The 17,056-nt window shown below is 39.1% G+C and overlaps 1 protein-coding gene across 6 annotated transcripts in view; it reads left to right on the forward strand.

Annotated features, from left to right (window-relative positions):
- KIF13A (kinesin family member 13A) overlaps positions 1 to 17,056 on the forward strand; it is a 104,629-nt gene that overhangs the window by 80,969 nt on the left and 6,604 nt on the right. For 3 of the 6 annotated variants that reach the window (XM_032114662.1, XM_032114637.1, XM_032114669.1), the window contains 19 exons: positions 966 to 1,115; positions 1,267 to 1,431; positions 1,990 to 2,163; positions 2,680 to 2,831; positions 2,946 to 3,078; positions 3,169 to 3,315; positions 4,283 to 4,321; positions 5,615 to 5,714; positions 5,803 to 5,929; positions 6,963 to 7,018; positions 8,121 to 8,245; positions 9,279 to 9,455; positions 9,838 to 9,930; positions 10,760 to 10,912; positions 11,327 to 11,404; positions 11,934 to 11,981; positions 12,450 to 12,561; positions 13,502 to 13,653; positions 14,185 to 14,268. In XM_032114662.1, the coding sequence (XP_031970553.1) occupies positions 966 to 1,115; positions 1,267 to 1,431; positions 1,990 to 2,163; positions 2,680 to 2,831; positions 2,946 to 3,078; positions 3,169 to 3,315; positions 4,283 to 4,321; positions 5,615 to 5,714; positions 5,803 to 5,929; positions 6,963 to 7,018; positions 8,121 to 8,245; positions 9,279 to 9,455; positions 9,838 to 9,930; positions 10,760 to 10,912; positions 11,327 to 11,404; positions 11,934 to 11,981; positions 12,450 to 12,561; positions 13,502 to 13,653; positions 14,185 to 14,268 (2,265 nt within the window). The remainder of the gene's footprint in view (positions 1 to 965; positions 1,116 to 1,266; positions 1,432 to 1,989; positions 2,164 to 2,679; positions 2,832 to 2,945; positions 3,079 to 3,168; positions 3,316 to 4,282; positions 4,322 to 5,614; positions 5,715 to 5,802; positions 5,930 to 6,962; positions 7,019 to 8,120; positions 8,246 to 9,278; positions 9,456 to 9,837; positions 9,931 to 10,759; positions 10,913 to 11,326; positions 11,405 to 11,933; positions 11,982 to 12,449; positions 12,562 to 13,501; positions 13,654 to 14,184; positions 14,269 to 17,056) is intronic. The other 3 variants (XM_032114643.1, XM_032114652.1, XM_032114679.1) reach the window with 3 other exon arrangements.

A 17,056-nucleotide genomic window follows, 5' to 3' on the forward strand; every position in this document is an offset into this window, starting at 1 on the left:
AAGACACCATCTAAGTATCCAGGTAGAAGTGCATAGGAAGTATATCTTACTGTCTTGTGGCTGATAGGAAGCACCTAAATTACTTGTATCCAGAATCATTCTCAAATATGTTTGAACAACTCTTGTACCTTTGTTACATGCTTTGGACTGGACAATGGGAATCTCTAAAATCATAACACAGGGGAGGTCAAGCACTTCATCTGTGCCCATTGAAGACAACGATGATTTTGCTGCTGACTTTAGTAAGAACTGATAGCACATATTTGAATACATTATGTCTGCCTGAGCCAGGATCATCCTTTCCATGACCTATGTTGTCCATAATGCATGTGTTCTATGTGCTACATAGAAACACGTAGGTCAAATGCATGTGTTGGAAGACAAAAGAGAAGAAGTGGTGAAGGAACTGACAAATTCACTGAGGAGTGCCTATCATGCTAGGAATCTGCATGAATTATTTGTGGCTGTATGGGGAATGCTGCAGGTGCGATCTCAGTTCTATGGGAGTCATAAGAACACGTGTAGGCTTAAGTAGGAGTCATCCTGCACCTTCCCTTTGCCCTTGTAGTGGTAGTCAGCAGCCAGACCAGCACAACCTGAGGATGGTTTGACCTCTTGTTTAAGAAGTATAAACAGAGCAGAAAACATGAAACATCTTGAAATCAATGGCTCCTGTGATTGCTCACAGTAAAGTCTGCTTTGCCTTGACATTGCTGAAATATGCAGGTCATCATATTATTATATCCCTTAGTAAAGAAAGGATTGTATAATGTCTCATCTCAAAGATTTTATTTCAAATTTGTACTATGATTCCAGTCTCTTTCTGCTTGTGTAACAGGAAGGAACAGAAAAGATGGGCAGTGAAGTCATTTTTGTGCCATGATCTTTTAATGCTGTGAGGTTATTTGATCTCCTGTTCCCATGCTGATGGTTTTGTGACATCTCTTTCAATATCTCTAAAACAGATAAGGAAGCTGATTGGCAAGAGAGGTGATCCTTTCTATGAAGCACAGGAGAACCACAACTTGATCGGCGTTGCCAATGTGTTTCTGGAGTGCCTTTTCTACGATGTGAAGCTGCAGTACGCCGTGCCCATCATCAGCCAGCAGGGCGAGGTAGGGCCGGGCTGGGAACACTGAGCACTCCTGCAGGGCTCCTTGTGCTGGAAGGATCCCTGTGCACCAGGGGTTTAACAAGCAAATGGTGCTTGCTGTTTCCCAGTGAATTTCAAACTGCCATGTATGTTCTCTTTGTAATTGCCTTCAGGTTGCAGGGCGGCTGCATGTTGAAGTAATGCGTGTCACTGGCTCTGTCCCAGAACGTGTGGTAGAAGGAGATGACTCGTCTGAGAACTCCAGTGAGAGTGGGAGTCTAGAAGTCATGGATAACAACGGAGAAATTATTCACAGAGCAAAAAAGCTCTCCTGCAGGGTGAGTGAGAACACCTGATGAAGTTTATGGTTTCAGGCCTCTGTAACTATGTAGTCAGCCTGATATAAAGTACTAGGCTATGTAGACTATGGCTTGCTGAAAAGTCTCCAAAAGGAGAGACTTCTCTTGTTCCAGCTCAGGGTAGGCCAGACAGTGGTTGTCAGCGGCTGATTTAATTTGTATTAGTTTCTAGTAGATGTACATCTGCATCATAAGTACTGGTGTTACAAGGACTATTTGCAGACACAGAAGGGGAAACAGTTCCCTGTAACTATACCCTGTAGTTTGATCGCCCAATGTAGTATCTATGGGTGGTGTATGGATTCAGTTTCTTCTGTGATAAAGCATTTCATTCTCCACTCGAGCTTATCAGCTTCGTCAAACGAAACATGTACATGGGTGAGGTCCTTACATCTACATTTATGTATATGCAAAATAAGATTTCCTAAATGGGAATGTCCTTACTGCCCTTTAAATTTCTTCTTGGCTGTTGGTCTTTAATTTTCAGTTGAAGAAGAAACAATCATATTCGTGACAACATCTGTTTTGTCTCGTCAGGTAAAAATAAAAGAAGCAACTGGACTGCCACCTAATCTCTCCAACTTTGTCTTTTGTCAATACACATTTTGGGATCAGTGCGAGTCAACAGTGGCAGCACCAGTGGTAGATCCAGATGTGCCTTCACCTCAGAGCAAAGATGCTCGTTTTACAGTGACCTTCTCTCACTGTAAGGTAAGTATTTTTATTTTGAAATAGTGTTACCAGGAGGATCATACGTTTGAGAGAAACTGTTCAGAGTCTGAGCCTTATTTTGCTGGGGGAAGGAGAGAGTTAAGTCATATAACTAATGACTTTTGACTATGCTTAAGAATGCCATAATATTTCAGTTCATCACTTCTTCAAAATGTAGCAAAAGGAAAAGATCTTTTAATTAGTGGTCTTTTAAATTCAGATGTCATCTTTAATGTGTGGAGAAAGATACTGTTTATATAATGACTGATTATATACTTGTTTGGCAAGCTCAGTAGCTTAAAAGAGATCACTGGAGCTGTGACATCACTTATGCAGAAGCATGAATTACTGAGATGATGAGGTTTTACAACTTTCTTGTCCAGAGTCGAGCTTTGTGATACATACTGTATGATTTTATCAGGCAGGAAGTTTAGTTGTTTGGTGTGTCCTTACAAACAAGTTGAGGAGATGCATTATTTAATATGGTTGAATGTGATTGTTTTTTCTCATTGCCAGGACTACGTGGTGAATGTCACAGAGGAGTTTTTGGAGTTCATTTCAGAAGGAGCTCTTGCTATTGAGGTGTGGGGTCACAGATGTACTGGCAATGGCAACTCTGTTTGGGAAGTTGATTCTCTTCATGCAAAAACTAGGACACTGAGAGACAGGTACAAATAAATTACAAATGAACGCATCCATCAACTTTCTAAAAGTTTTTTAATACCTGTGCTGCACAAAATACTTTGAGGCAACCATGAGTTTTTATGGGGATGTCTTTTTAGATGGAATGAAGTAACTCGAAGAATAGAAATGTGGATTTCCATACAAGAATTGAATGAGATGGGTGAATACACTGCAGTTGAACTCCATCAGGCAAAAGATGTAAACACAGGGGGAATTTTCCAGCTTAGGCAGGTACATATCTTTTGCTTGCCATCTTATTCATGCTTAAATTGATTTTTAAATTTTATTCTTAGTTTCTCTCTACCTCAATTTCCTGCTTAGGGTCATTCTCGCAGAGTTCAGGTGACAGTGAAACCTGTGCAGCATTCGGGAACGTTGCCTCTCATGGTAGAAGCAATTCTTTCAGTCTCTGTAGGTGGGGTGACTGCCAGATCAACCAAACTGCAAAGGGGCTTGGACAGCTACCAGGTAAGGCAGTAATTTCTCATTTTGATGTGGTTCTGCTGTTCTAGACCCAGCCTGACATAATTCCAAAAGGGACCTTACCTTAGCACACTGGTACGTGATTTGCAGTTTTACATGTGTTTGAGGTTAATACATGTAACGTGAGCATGTGGTGCTAAATCTGCTTCTTTTTTTGCTTATAACTCAATGGATGAGTGATAAAGTACCAAGTGCGGCAGGACAGAAGGAATATGGAAATTGTTTTTACTTTTGTGTGTAGAGGGGATTAATACTAGATTCCTAGTGTATTAGTTTCTCTACCTTCTAGGGATGGTGAAAGTTGAGGAGGGAAAAAACAGAAAAAAAAGAAATTTAGTAGAGAAAATGTAGTGAGATACTATTTAGCTTTTCAAAAACCACCAAGTTGTTATTTGATAAGAATCAAAAACAGTCATCACTGAATTTGAAAGAGGTATTCCACATACCCAGTATAGTCCTTAAGAAGCATAAATTATTTCAGCTGATACCACATAAATTCATATTGGAAATAAAGCATGATTTTAACAGTGATGGCAAAGAACAAGTGGAATGGGCCACCCAGGGAAGCAAGGTGCCTTTTGTCAGAATTTTTGCATTCAGTTCCACAAATAATTCTATACTTGGATACAGATGAAACTGTAAAACTTGAGATTAGTGATCTGCTTGCTCAGTTGTTTTTCTGGCACTGGATTCTGGGGGGTTTTAAATTATCTTTTTTTTTTAATAAACATATTCACTAATACACAAATCATGGCTGAGCTGCTACAGTCTGTAATGAAAAAAAAATCTTTCTACCTATTAATAAGACTAGTTATTTGAGTGTTGTGATTTTAACATTTTACAAGTTTGTGGCAGAAATATTTGTATTCATGTTTTGGATTATTTTTGTGAATTTCTGTTGAGCTAAATGCATGGGTTTTTGTGTTTTACAAAATGTATTTTCTCCTACCAGAAGGAGGAGGATGATGGTGGTGATATGGATAGTTACCAGGTATTGCTGCTGTTGCTGTCAATCCTGCGGCATGGGGCACAGCTAATGCTAATGGCCAGCAACTCTCAAATGAACAAGCAAAAGCGGCTTTGAAATACACACGTGCTGTGCATTTTAGAGGCTACCTGGGCTATAAAACACTGCTATTTCAGTTTACCTTGTGACTTCATACTCTTACAGTGTCCTCTCTTCTCTAGTACTCTGCAGTCAGCTCTCCTAACTGGCTACATGAATTGCTATGGGAATAAAAGCTTTGAAACTTTAATTTAGAATGAAAGCAGTTTCTTATGAATATCACAGGGGAAAGAGCCAGCAGCTGCAGGCATCCTTTCCAGGCAAATTATGCAGCATAGGATATTTTGTTTGTTTTCTAAAGAAAATATCATAACCTTTTAAGTTGTGCAGTTTCCTGAAATGCTTGAGTGAGAGAGAGTGGAGGATGTGAATGGGGGGTAGATACAGAAGCTTCAGTGAAGCAATTTTGTTTTATTTGCACAAAACCCAGCTTTGACCCTGTTTTTCTGTGTGATAAGTCGCAATTTAGGCAGTATAACAGAAGACTCATTTTAAAAGGTGACAAAGAGCAGAAGAGGAAATCCCCCCCAAAGTAAAATAAATTTCAGATTTCTACATAGAAGACTTCTTTCTAATAGGCAGTCTTACAGAAGTAAAACCAGTTAGGTGAGAATGCTGACATCCCTTAAAATGATGTGTTAGGTTTCCTATCAATCTCAAAAATATAATTTAAAGGTACTAACTTCTTGCGGGCTGTTTATGCGCTTCCTGACATATCACAGAGAAGAACCAACCAGATTTTCTGTGATACCACAAAGCATGATTGCATGATGGGTTTTGTTTGCATGAGAAATCTTTTAATTGCACTGATAGCAGCTGCTAGCAATGGAATTTTGTGCAGGTTTGAGGGTGTACTGACCTGTCTAATCTTCAGGAGAACTTATGATCAACTGATGATACCGGGTTTTCCTCTTCCATATGCCATTCAAAAGTTTGATTGCCACTTCTGTGAGTAATTAGCTCATGGTGTGTAATCTGTTCAGCAGCAGAGGCAGTCACATTTTCTTTTCTCCTGTTGGAATCTGAGACCTGAAAGCAAATAAACTTCCATTCATGGGTGATGAGGCACTTAATCAGTGTGCATGTCATTTGGGGGAAAAAAGTTTTCTGCATCGTGCAAGCCATTTAATATAAATTCTGATTAAATTACCACAAAATTCACTGCCCTTTATTCTTACCCACATAGTCTAGTGACTTTCTTCTCTGTTTCCATGTTAGGAAGAAGATTTAAACTGTGTGCGAGAAAGGTGGTCTGATGCATTAATAAAACGCAGAGAATACTTAGATGAGCAGATCCAAAAGATCAGCAACAAACAAGGTTTGCTTGAAGTCTCTGTCATAAGAACTTTGTGCCCTATACCACAAAAAGTGTGTCTCGTGTGTAATCCTAATCTCTTCCACTGTAGAAAAATCTGAGGATGATATAGAACGGGAAGCCCGGCTGGTGGAGCAGTGGGTAGGGCTGACAGAAGAGAGGAATGCAGTGTTTGTTCCAGCACCAGGCAGTGGAATTCCCGGTGCCCCTGCAAATTGGTACGTTCAGAAAAGCCACTGGAGTTGTCAGCTTTTTGTCCATAAACTTAGTATGCTGCAAGGTACAAATCTAAGGATATTTTGGACTTTTCTGTATTTTCCTGTAATACTACAAACTGCTTTCAGCTGGGAGAAGGCTTAGAAAGTGAGGTGCTGTTCTGAATGTAAGAAAGATTTGCTTAGCAAAGATATTACATAGAGTAGCTTTGAAATATCTTTCAAGGTTTGAAAATCACCTTTGAATATAATATAGTATTTTACAACTTTATACAACTGAGAAGATTATCCGGTAGTTTGATTCCTTTCATAAAAGGAGTGATTGAAAGATAGATGGTAGAAAACGTGATAATGTCACTGATAAAGGGTGGAGAGGGAAGAAACTCAGATTTCAAAGGATGTTCTCTGTTTCTTCTGAATTTGCAATGTATTTCTCTTTAGCTTCGTTTAAATCTGTGTTTTAACTATGATCTTTGGACCTGACATGCAAAAATGAGGAATGCAATGTGTTGGGGTTTGGGAAAGTATGGACAAGAAATACTCCTCTAATTAAGTGCACACTAATGTCTCCAATAGTATTTGGGGAATAATGTAGCAATACTCTTTTCTCACCATTTTTCCCCTTACCCACCTGAAGCGTGCTGTGATCATATAACTAAAAGTGTGTTTATGGATATAAAGACTGACAGTAGTTACATATCCAGTTGTTTGAAGGGTTGCTGACCTTTATATATGAGATGACTACAACCAGTTAACTTCACAAGGAACAGAACTGGATGTTTAAAACTCTGGTCCTCACAGCAACTGCCACGTGCTCTGTGGTGTGAATTGAGTTTTGGCAAAGCTCTACATTTAGCTCTGCGTGTAGATAAACAAAATGCTGTCTGTGCCACACAGGCATTCAGAGGAGCCATCAAAATGCTGCCAGCTTTAGCCATTGGTTACAATTAATGAATATTGTAAGATGATCTGTTTGCCCAAATAAGCTTAGGTATGAATTTGCCTTCTTTGTTGCCAGCAGTTTGTTTTGTTTCAGGATTCCACCTGCGGGAATGGAAACACATATACCTGTCCTCTTCCTTGATCTGAATGGTATGTTGTAAAAACAGATTAAGAAACTTGTGGAGGGGGAAATGGGGGATTAGTTTGGGTCAATAAATTGTTAAATGGAAGAATGAACCTGAAAGGTGTAAGAAATAAACAAGTCCTGGCAATGACACTGTCTGATATGGCTTGTAAAGTGCTTTTTCTTCTGGTTGTGTATGTTGGCATAATTAAGCACAACTATTTTAGAAAGTCAGGGAACACAAGAGTACGGTGATAGGCTGTACAACAGCAAATAGCGTAAGAAAGCAAGCTTAGTTTGAATCAAACAGCAGATGAGGAAATCCTGTAAGCATTTTGATGTACAAATTCACATGTCATTAAAACACTGATGGAGAATCTCCCAGTGCTTTCAGAGCTCCTTCCACTGACATATCTCTAGAGTCTTAAACAGCTCATTTAATGAAGACTGTATTAGGGCTATAATGAGCATTTTTTAGAGAATCTAAGTGTTCTTCCTTTGAAGGCATTTAGTTGTAAATATGAGAAGAATATTGATATATATATTCTTAAGACACAGATACACAGTGTAAGTAACAAGAGAAGAGGTAGCTCCACATTTAAGGACTGTTTAGGAAGCAAGTCTAATTATAAACCTGAACATAGAGCAGAAGAGGATCCACAGTCCGTATCACATCCAGCAGTGAAGTGAGCTACTACACATATTTATAAAGGCAATGCATCAATACCTGCTTTAGTGTATGCTTTTGGAAAATGCAATACCCTCCTCCTTCATCTGTGCTCACAAGGAATGTTTTTATCTTGGTTGTTTTTTTTTTTTACTATCAGTAGAGATTAGCTGGCAAAAGATAAAATAGGATTTTTAAACAGGTTGACTGTGTCATTGCACACCTTTTGTTTGTTTTTTTGTTTAGCTAAAAGCCTTATGCAGCCAGAACTGCTATTCTCAATTTCTTTTGTATGCTGAAATAATCTTCAAAATGCTGCATAGTAATAAGATAAAGTAGGATTAAATGTATTATGAATTATGGCTAGGCCTTTATTAGGACTTTGCATTACAACTTTGCCTCTGTATATTCATACCCTTTGATATAAAACTATTTCATTCTTTGTACATTTGTTTCATTAGCTGATGACCTCAGTGCCAGTGAACAACTTATAGGTCCCCATGCCTCAGGAGTTAACTCAATACTACCAAAGGAGCATGGGAGCCCATTCTTTTATCTACCGATCATAAAACACAGTGATGATGAGGTAAATTTTTAGCAAGCCTCCTTCTTGACAACTGCAGCTTGTGTTAATGCTTTCTTCTTATGTTTTATTTCCTACTTCTATGTATTTAATTATTATTATTACTACCCTTTTGTCTTAGAAGTACCATCTGTATCTAGTGCTGCCTTTATTTTCTGGCCTATTTATTTAGAATTGAAGAGAATATAACTTGTTAGCTCTTTTGCCTTAATTCAGAGATAACAAGTCTTAGCTCTTGGCAAAAGAATAATTCAACTGTCTGACTAAAAATCCCTTTTCCTGCTTTCCTCACACCTTCATCATTCCTCTTGCAGACTCTTAGTTCTTCAGAAAAAACTACTTGATTTATTGTGCACACTAGGCAAAGCTTAATACTTAAATAAAACTTTTTTCATTTGTAGCACAAAATTACTGTTTTTTAAATATATGGCTTGGGAATTGTTGGAAATTAATGGTTCTGAATCCATTTTGGAATTTCTTAACTGACTCCTTCCATGTTCTGTGTCTATGCGCCTACTCAGGCCATTGTTTGAGACGTTTCCAGAATAAATGGGACAGCAGAGTTGGGGAGAAGGGAAACGGAAGGAAAAAAACCCCATTCTCCAGAACAGATGCAGGTTTATTCTGTTGGGAGCTGTTATAACCTAATCCAACATAGATGGAAGATTTTATGTTGAAATTAATATACTTTTAATATAGTAGCAGTAGGATTTGTATTGCTTTATCCAGTCTTGCTTCTGCTTTCCTTTCTGTCTCCAGCTGTGTGAAGACTTTTTTTGGGGGGGCAGGGTTTGCACAGTGCAGGGATTGTGGTCATGATTGTTTGCCCCGCTATCTTAACACCTCTTTTTTGCTTCTTCTGATAAATTCCTTGTTATGAAAAGGAGGTTTGACTCCACTTTGTTCAATGATGCTGATTTTTCTCTCATTAAGGAATTGTTTTACTTCAGGTTAAATCATTGCAAATGATACCTGTTGTTAGACTAATAAAATCTTTGATTTCCCTTTCCTTCCTCCACTTAATTTGTCTGCATAGGTTTCAGCCACTGCTGCCTGGGACTCTTCTGTCCATGATTCAGTGCACCTGAATAGGGTAACTCCTCAAAATGAGAGAATTTACTTAATAGTGAAGACTACTGTGCAGCTCAGTCACCCTGCTGCAATGGAACTGGTATTACGCAAAAGGATTGCAGCCAACATTTATAACAAGCAGGTAGAAAGTCCATATATTCTTTTATTCCTTGTTTTGTTTCATATTCTTAATTTAATGAATGTGCTTTCTTAGCTGCTTGCTTAATTTTATGAGTCTTACAAGAGGTAAATGAAAACTAGGTTTTTATAGGTTGCAGTGAAGCTGTGTACTGGTATATTTCTTTGAGCTGTCCATTTTTCAACTGATTGAACTTAGTAGTGTTGTATACCAAGCACAGTGCTGTAAAGAGTGCTTAAAATGTCATAAATGCTAGAAAAAGTAACTTAATAAGTTATGATTCTGATTGCCTTTGTAATCAGATTTGGCATTGCACCTTTTTATTTCTTAGGATGTCATAAATAATAATTATCAAAACAGTAACTGAAAATTACTTTGTTTCTAGAGTTTTACCCAGAGCCTGAAAAGGAGAATATCCTTGAAAAATATATATTATGCCTGTGGAGTGACATATGAAATAGTATCCAATATACCAAAGGTAAATTATACTGTATTTCTCTGGCAAATTCACAGAAACCAATGGAATTGACCTACTGCAGTGGGTGATACTGATTAGAAAGTAAATGTCGTGCTTTGCTGATATGAGGCAGCTTGCCAAAGTGGATATACTGAAGTTCAGTGTGAGATCATGTTTATCTTTAAACAGTTGAAAACTGTGGGGATTTATTTTCTCTTCCACTGTGTTTAACTGAGTTTTTGTAGCAGAGTTATTTTTGAAAGCCCATTAGTGTCTACAGGGAAAATATAGGGGGTACTCCGAGGAATGTTCAGGTCTGTGAAACAGAATATCTGGGAAGCTGAGTTCACAGGAATATAAATTACTTTTTATAGAAAAAACTCATACAAGTTGTAAATGTACTATAAGATTTATTTTAAAGGTAAACAAACTGGACAAATGAAAACATAAATAGTCTTGTCACCATGTAATTGTCACCTTGTTGCAGTACTACTTAAATTTTAAACTCTAGGGAAATCACAGAATATTTTAAGATTTGGGAAGGAAATTATATTTCCTTGCCTAGGAAGTTGTCATTAGTTGAGCCTTAACATACACAGTTTCAGGTTATATATGCATTATTTCTGGAAGTGCATTTACTACAGCAAATGCTCAGAACTTCTCCTAAGCTTGATCTCTTCAGCATCATTTGCATCTCTATTGAAAAGCCCTGCATCATTGTAATTAGGTTTGCTGCTAAGTTTGAGATGCCCAATTCAAGTTAATTTCTGGATTGAACTGGTCTGAAAAAGTGAACTAACACAATTGGCTTTACTTTTTGAAACCTTCAATGGTGTAACTTCTACTTTAGGCTACAGAAGAAATTGAGGATCGTGAGACCTTAGCACTGATGGCTGCAAGGAGTGAGAACGAGGGCACATCCGATGGCGAAACCTACATTGAGAAATACACACGTGGTGTGCTGCAAGTGGAGAACATTCTGAGCCTTGAACGACTAAGACAGGCAAGGAAAAAGCATTTCTTGCAGCCTTTGTGCTAGATTATGAGAATTCAAGAAGAGATGATTGATCTTTTAAAAATACTGTGTTACTTTTCTTTTTTAGTTGGGGTTTTTTTTTTGAGATCGTTGGACAGATAAATGTAAGACTAAGTTACTTCTGTGAAATGGAAATTCCCAGTGGCGGTGGATGTAGTAACTAAAGCTGGCAATGCTGTAGTACTCAGAACCTGAACAGGCAAAGGGCAAAGAATGAATTGCAGACAGAAGCTTTGGTGGTTGTGTGTGCAAGTTAAGATTTGTGAATGCAGGCCCTGTTTGCTGCTGTTAGCTCCACTGAAAAAAAGTCCCTATCCTGCTAGCTCAGTTCTCCTGAGGAGACCATGGCATTGCTGTTAGTGTTTTGTTCTCTTTACACAGGCAGTCACCGTCAAAGAGGCTCTCTCCACCAAAGCCAGGAACATCCGCAGGAGCATCAGCACTCCGAATGTGCACAACGTAAGGACCCTTCATCATCCAATGCATTAGCCCTGATGGGGCAGGGGGCTGCTCTCTGTGTGCTGATGTAATGCTTGCACAACGAGACACGGTGATGATTACTCTGTGCTGGGACTAACGAGCCTATGGAAAGCGGTCATGAAGTGAAACCCCTCCCCACCGTCCTAGGAGATAACAAAATTAACAGGGAAATGGGAGGGTTGGTTGAAACTCTTCTCCTTTTATAAGGATATCCATTTAGGAAGTAGTTCACAATGACAACTGCCCTGATTCAGATTACTATTATATTCAAGTCCCTTTTAACTTTTTTCACAGTGTAAAGGGGTAGTTTCCATTTTGTGTGCATTTTATGTGATCTCCTCTCACCCACTCATACAGCAGAAATGTAGATGTCTTTTTACATAGTCTGGTCTGAAAAGAGGGAACAAAAGAGTTATTAGGACTAAATGATCACAGTGTTTCCTCAAGGTATTGTATTTCATAAATAAAAGGCAGGCATTTTGTCATTCTATCTGTTGGTGTTCCGTAGGTGTCCTGTAGCCGGCTGGATCTTTCTGCCTGCGATGAAGATGACAAGGTATGGAAACATAGCAGCAAACAGCTCACATTCCCAGATTTCCCACCCCCACCAGAAGCAAGATGTGTTTGAGAATTGAGGGGGGGAAAGAAAAAGGAAAATAGAAATATTTTTCCCTTTAATAGTATTTAAAGCAGTTGATTTACATAATGTATCTTCAAAGTTCTGCACCAATTACATAAAATTTTGCATTAAACCTTATTGTCCTTCTCTGCTTTTCATATTGGAATTTTATAAACTGATATTTAAGAAAGAGAGCAAAACTTTAAATACTTACTTACCAGCTAATTAGCTTTTAAACAATCCATTTTTGTGCAACAGGAAAATTGTCTGAAGTCAGTAATTGACATACCTTTGGTTTGTGGGGTTTGGTTGACTTTTAAAAAAAACAAACACCTAAGTTTAGCTATTATTTTTTCCACATTTGCCTGCATCATCATGCAGATGTATGTATTTTTGGTTTTTTAGGGTTGGTCTGAAAGTCACCTAGATATATCTGACTGTTGTTCCAGTTATCAAGACGTATCATGCTATGGTACTTTACCCAGGGAGTCACCTCGCAAGAGCAAAGATGGCAGTGGTGAGACTTCATATATGTAATGACAGTGCTGGTGGATTTTTATTTACTGCATTAAATTGAAAATTAAGTTCCCAATGCTCTTTTCCTACAAAATGCGTTATCCAGCTTCTACTTCAGGACCTAAATGTAATCCGGAAATAGGGGAGAAAGGGAGAAATGCATAAGACATCCAGGAAAGGGTGTAAAGTTGAGGGTATCCAAAAAACCAAGAGGAGGGCAGAAGAATGTGCTAAATATAAATCAAAACTGTAGAGGAAAAAAAAAGAAAAAAACCCACCCAAAACAAAACAAAAAATGACAGTCACACAAAAGAACAAATGGCAGCTGCTGTTATTTTATGAATTTTAAAATAAAGGTGCTTTTTTTAAAGTGGGAAGTGTCCTTAGACAGGTTCTTTACATGATATGTGGATATTGGCTGTGCCTCTGTGTCGGTGTGTCACAGGTGCCTTATTTCCTTTAGGTCACATTGCAGCATGCTCTTTTTGACCAGGTGGTGCAGGTAGAAATACCACTGCAGTAAAGTGGGACTGAGGGCTTATTCATCACTTCCTTGCTTATAATTTCCTTTTTGATCATCCTGGCTGTGCAGGATGGCTGGCTTGGTTACAGGGCAGATTTGCAGTGTTGTGGGCAGAGGTCAGGTGAGGCACAGGAAAAAAAGAGTTTCAAGGATACTTCCCACTGTTTTTATGACCAAGATGAAAAGGAGAAATGTTGGAGCCTCAGAATGGAGGGGGCAGATACTGCTGTTTTCTGCTTTCCTTCTATTTCCAGATTTCTCTGAGGATCTCACTGAACTCTGCATTATTTCATGCCTAGGCCAGTGGTTGAATACTAAAACATGGACATTTCTCTGTAGCCAGCAAGTTATTTTGAAATATGCTTTTGCAGTCAGGATATGAAGAACTGAAATACACTGTTTTTGCTTTTTTACCTAGGTGTTGTAGCAGAGAATTCCCATGCTTTAATGGCCAGCCCTTTTAAAGCATTTTCTCCCCAGCCACCAAAGTTTTTCAAGCCCTTAATGCCAGTGAAAGAGGAACATAAAAGGAAGACCCCACTTGAAAGCCGACCTCTGCTTAGTCAAGAGGTAATCTTTGAAAACCACCTGCTTTTTTAAAGGCGATGGAGTGATTTTGTGTACTTGGCAAATCATTTGCATCTGTTGCAACAGAATTTTGTAATTCTCTGGTAAAATTATTCAGGCCACTCTTTATATGTGGTGGAGTTTTGCTGTTTGCTTTTTACCTGAATACTGGGTTTGTGGGTTTTGGGGTTTTTTTACTTCTTGGTAAGTATTCTCCTCTACAGGATACTTCTGTTCTAAAGTAGCAGTAACCTACCTTTTTTTTTAATTCTTCAGTAAGATGTTGGTGTGGTTTTTTTCATAGATCAAACATAATTCTGTGAAACTATTCTGGGGTGGTTATAATTCTGGCCTTTATTCCTCACCCTCAAACTCTGGGAGGAGCGCATGAGTTTCCCTACCCATTAACTTGAATTTTGATGCCTATGTGGCCAGCATGGGTGTTTCACCTTCATCTCGTCTCACACCTTTCTAACTTGGCACCCATTTAGCACTGTGGTTTGTGTGATGTGTTGTGTGTCTCAACCTTTGCAGAGCATGCCTCCATCTCAGGTGCACTGTGCTGGCTGTTCTGTGCCTGCAGGAAGCAGTGCCAGCAGCATGCCTGAGGAGAAGATTGTAAGTTTTGTACCAGTGTCTGTCTTGAGGCCTGGTGGTGGGCTCAGAGCCATTTGGTGGTGGGCTTGAGGCACTCATGCTACTGCAGCAGGAAAAAGAAGTCATGATGTGGATATAACCACTTGTGAGTGATTGTAGGTTATGGTTAAAACAGTGGCTTGTCTGGCTTGCAAATGCACTCTGTCATTGGAACTAACTCCACTGGGGTTTTGTGTTTTGTTTTTGTTTTGTTTTGGGTTTTAATGTTTATATGTCATTTGTCTTGTGGGGTGGGGGGAGAGGGGAGGCTGTAGTGTTTACAGGGCACAAATGATCAAGTAAAGGATTGGTTAGTGAGCCATGCTGTTGTCACTCTAATATACCTTGTATGTTACCTAGATTTTGTGACTATACCCCAGAGTAAATGGAATGATCCCATTTGGTGTAAGTAACTGTGCATTTAGGTGTGGGTACACTTTAAAAAGCTTATAATTGCCTGGCGTGGAAGTAATATGACTAAAATAAGACTGCCGCTCTTAATTAACCTGCAGCCTGTCTTCATCATAATTCAGGTGGAAATTGAGGTGGAGGGATTTTGTTTTAATCTTCATCTGCTAAATCCTTTTCTCACTGCTGCTTCAACAAAGTGTATCATCATTTCTGCTGTATGATGGTTTTGGTTTTGGGGCTGTGGAACATGGCTGCAAGTACTTGCTTTAATCAGAGCTATAGATTTAAAATTCAGAACCTTCAAATTATTTCCTGTAAGTGTTATAGGCCACCTTTCCACAAAATGCCAGTGATGGATTCTTCCTATTCAAAAGTTATTTTCATTCCTACCATATAGCCAAGCCATTAAAAAACTGTTCCGGATTTCTAATGCTATTTTGTAGGTTGTTAGACCAAGGTATCCCGAGTGCTGTGTATATTTGAAGCTTGGCTCCTGGGTTTGGGTGGCAGCTGTTTTACTCTTGATCATGTTAATTTTCCGTAAGGTAGCTGACGTGCTGACTCGCACTGAGTCACTGATACAAACAGCATGAAGGTATTTGGAAGAAAAAATCTAGTGGGTTGAAAAAACATCCCTTGGAAAGTAAGTTGTTACAAAACTTTCCATAGCAACTTGAGGGCAGTTTAAATCCCTTGAGTGAAAACAAAGTCCCACCCCATGCGTGCCCTGAATTAACCCAGGCACTTGCCTGTGCTGCTTTCCACAGATAGGCAGAAGCTTTCAGAGCTAGAAATAGGCAGTATCCTGCCACCAAGCTTTCCAACTAGAAGGGAGCTAATTCACTGAACACTGTAAACCTGCTGTAGCCAACCATGGAAAGAGCAGTTCTTTCAGTTCTCCGCTGCTTGCTCCTGCTGGCTTCTCCCTTGTATCAACACAACTTTTTGTTTGGTTGCATAGGAAGTCAGATCAAGGGAACTGATCCACCCAGTTAATGGCTTGACTACCATGGAGTTATAGTTCATTTGGATCTACTCCTCTCTCTGATGACCTTTTAGACCATTGAGTGGGTCCTGGGGAGACAGGCAAGAAGTAGCAGCCGCTAGTGGGGAGGAGGTTGACGTGCCTACTTTGCAGAGTCCTGCCAGCCTGTGGTGTTGTGTTTAGCAAATGGTGCTTCTGGAGCGTTTTATCACTTTAGGAAAGAAGCCTTTGTAGGATGTAGGCTTCCCAGACTACCCCATTTTTCAGAGCTGCAGTGAGTCTTATGTTTTAACTAGGCTGGAGTATTCCAATATTCAAAACACATCTGTCAAAGGAAGGGGGGGAAAAAAAAAAGCAGTTAACAAAAAATATTTTTATTCAGTTGGCCTGAAATAGAGCATTCAACCTGAAATTTCAGCGAGTACTTACACGTGCTTGACAATGCAGCTATATCAAAACAGCATGATATAGGGGCCTGTTCTATATAATACAGGAATACAGTGGCTTATGTTAAGGTCAGATTGAATGTTTTCATATTAAGTGTATTTAAATACTGCCAGTAATTAACATGTCCAAGGTGGGGTTGGCTAAGAGGAAAGCCTCCTAGCATGCAATAAAAATTGAGGCACCAGTGATGCAACCACTAGGTAAGTATTACTGATTTTTAAATTAGTAAAATGGGAACTAAGTTGTTAAGGTTACTTGAGAGGTGTAATTTAGGGATTTGAAAGCTCGGATGCTTTAACTTCTAATGACACAGTATCTTTGTTACAAAGCAGGTGTAGGGAAGCTGCTCTGTGCTCTTGCTTATTTTGCTTCTTTACTGCTAGGACTTGATGTATAGTCTTGTGTCCTTAGTTCTTGCTGTCATGGCCTTTCTGTTACCAGTTCTTAAATCTGCTTTTCATTATAGTCATTCTGTTACATCCCAGGGAAGTTGCTGAAGTTTCTTGAGCAGTTTTGCAAAGATTTTATCTTTATTTATACCAATAGCCTGAGCTGTACAAAGGCACCTTCTTTCTTTTTTTCCCCAACATCTCACATCCACAGAAATTTGAAGAACTCTGAAATTGCTTTGTTTCTGGAATTTCCCAATCAGGAAACTTAAGAGGAGCTCTGAAAAGAAGTATGTCTTGTCCCCACCAGGGGCATCTTTTGTCTGTCACAAGGTGGTGTCTCAGAACCTATTCGCAGCATTCTTCATAGCCCATGTCCTAGTAAGAAGATTGGTTCTCTGTACCTTAGCTTTTGTACTTGTGATGACAGATAACCCTGAAATGGCACATGACCAACACTGTGGTTACTTGTTTGACCTTTCCTAATCAAGTCACCAATGTCAGTGTGTCTGCACAGCCGTTTCTCAGTTACAGCCTC

The sequence above is a fragment of the Corvus moneduloides genome, chromosome 1 (genome assembly GCF_009650955.1).
Source record: "Corvus moneduloides isolate bCorMon1 chromosome 1, bCorMon1.pri, whole genome shotgun sequence".
NCBI classification, from domain to species: Eukaryota; Metazoa; Chordata; class Aves; order Passeriformes; family Corvidae; genus Corvus; species Corvus moneduloides.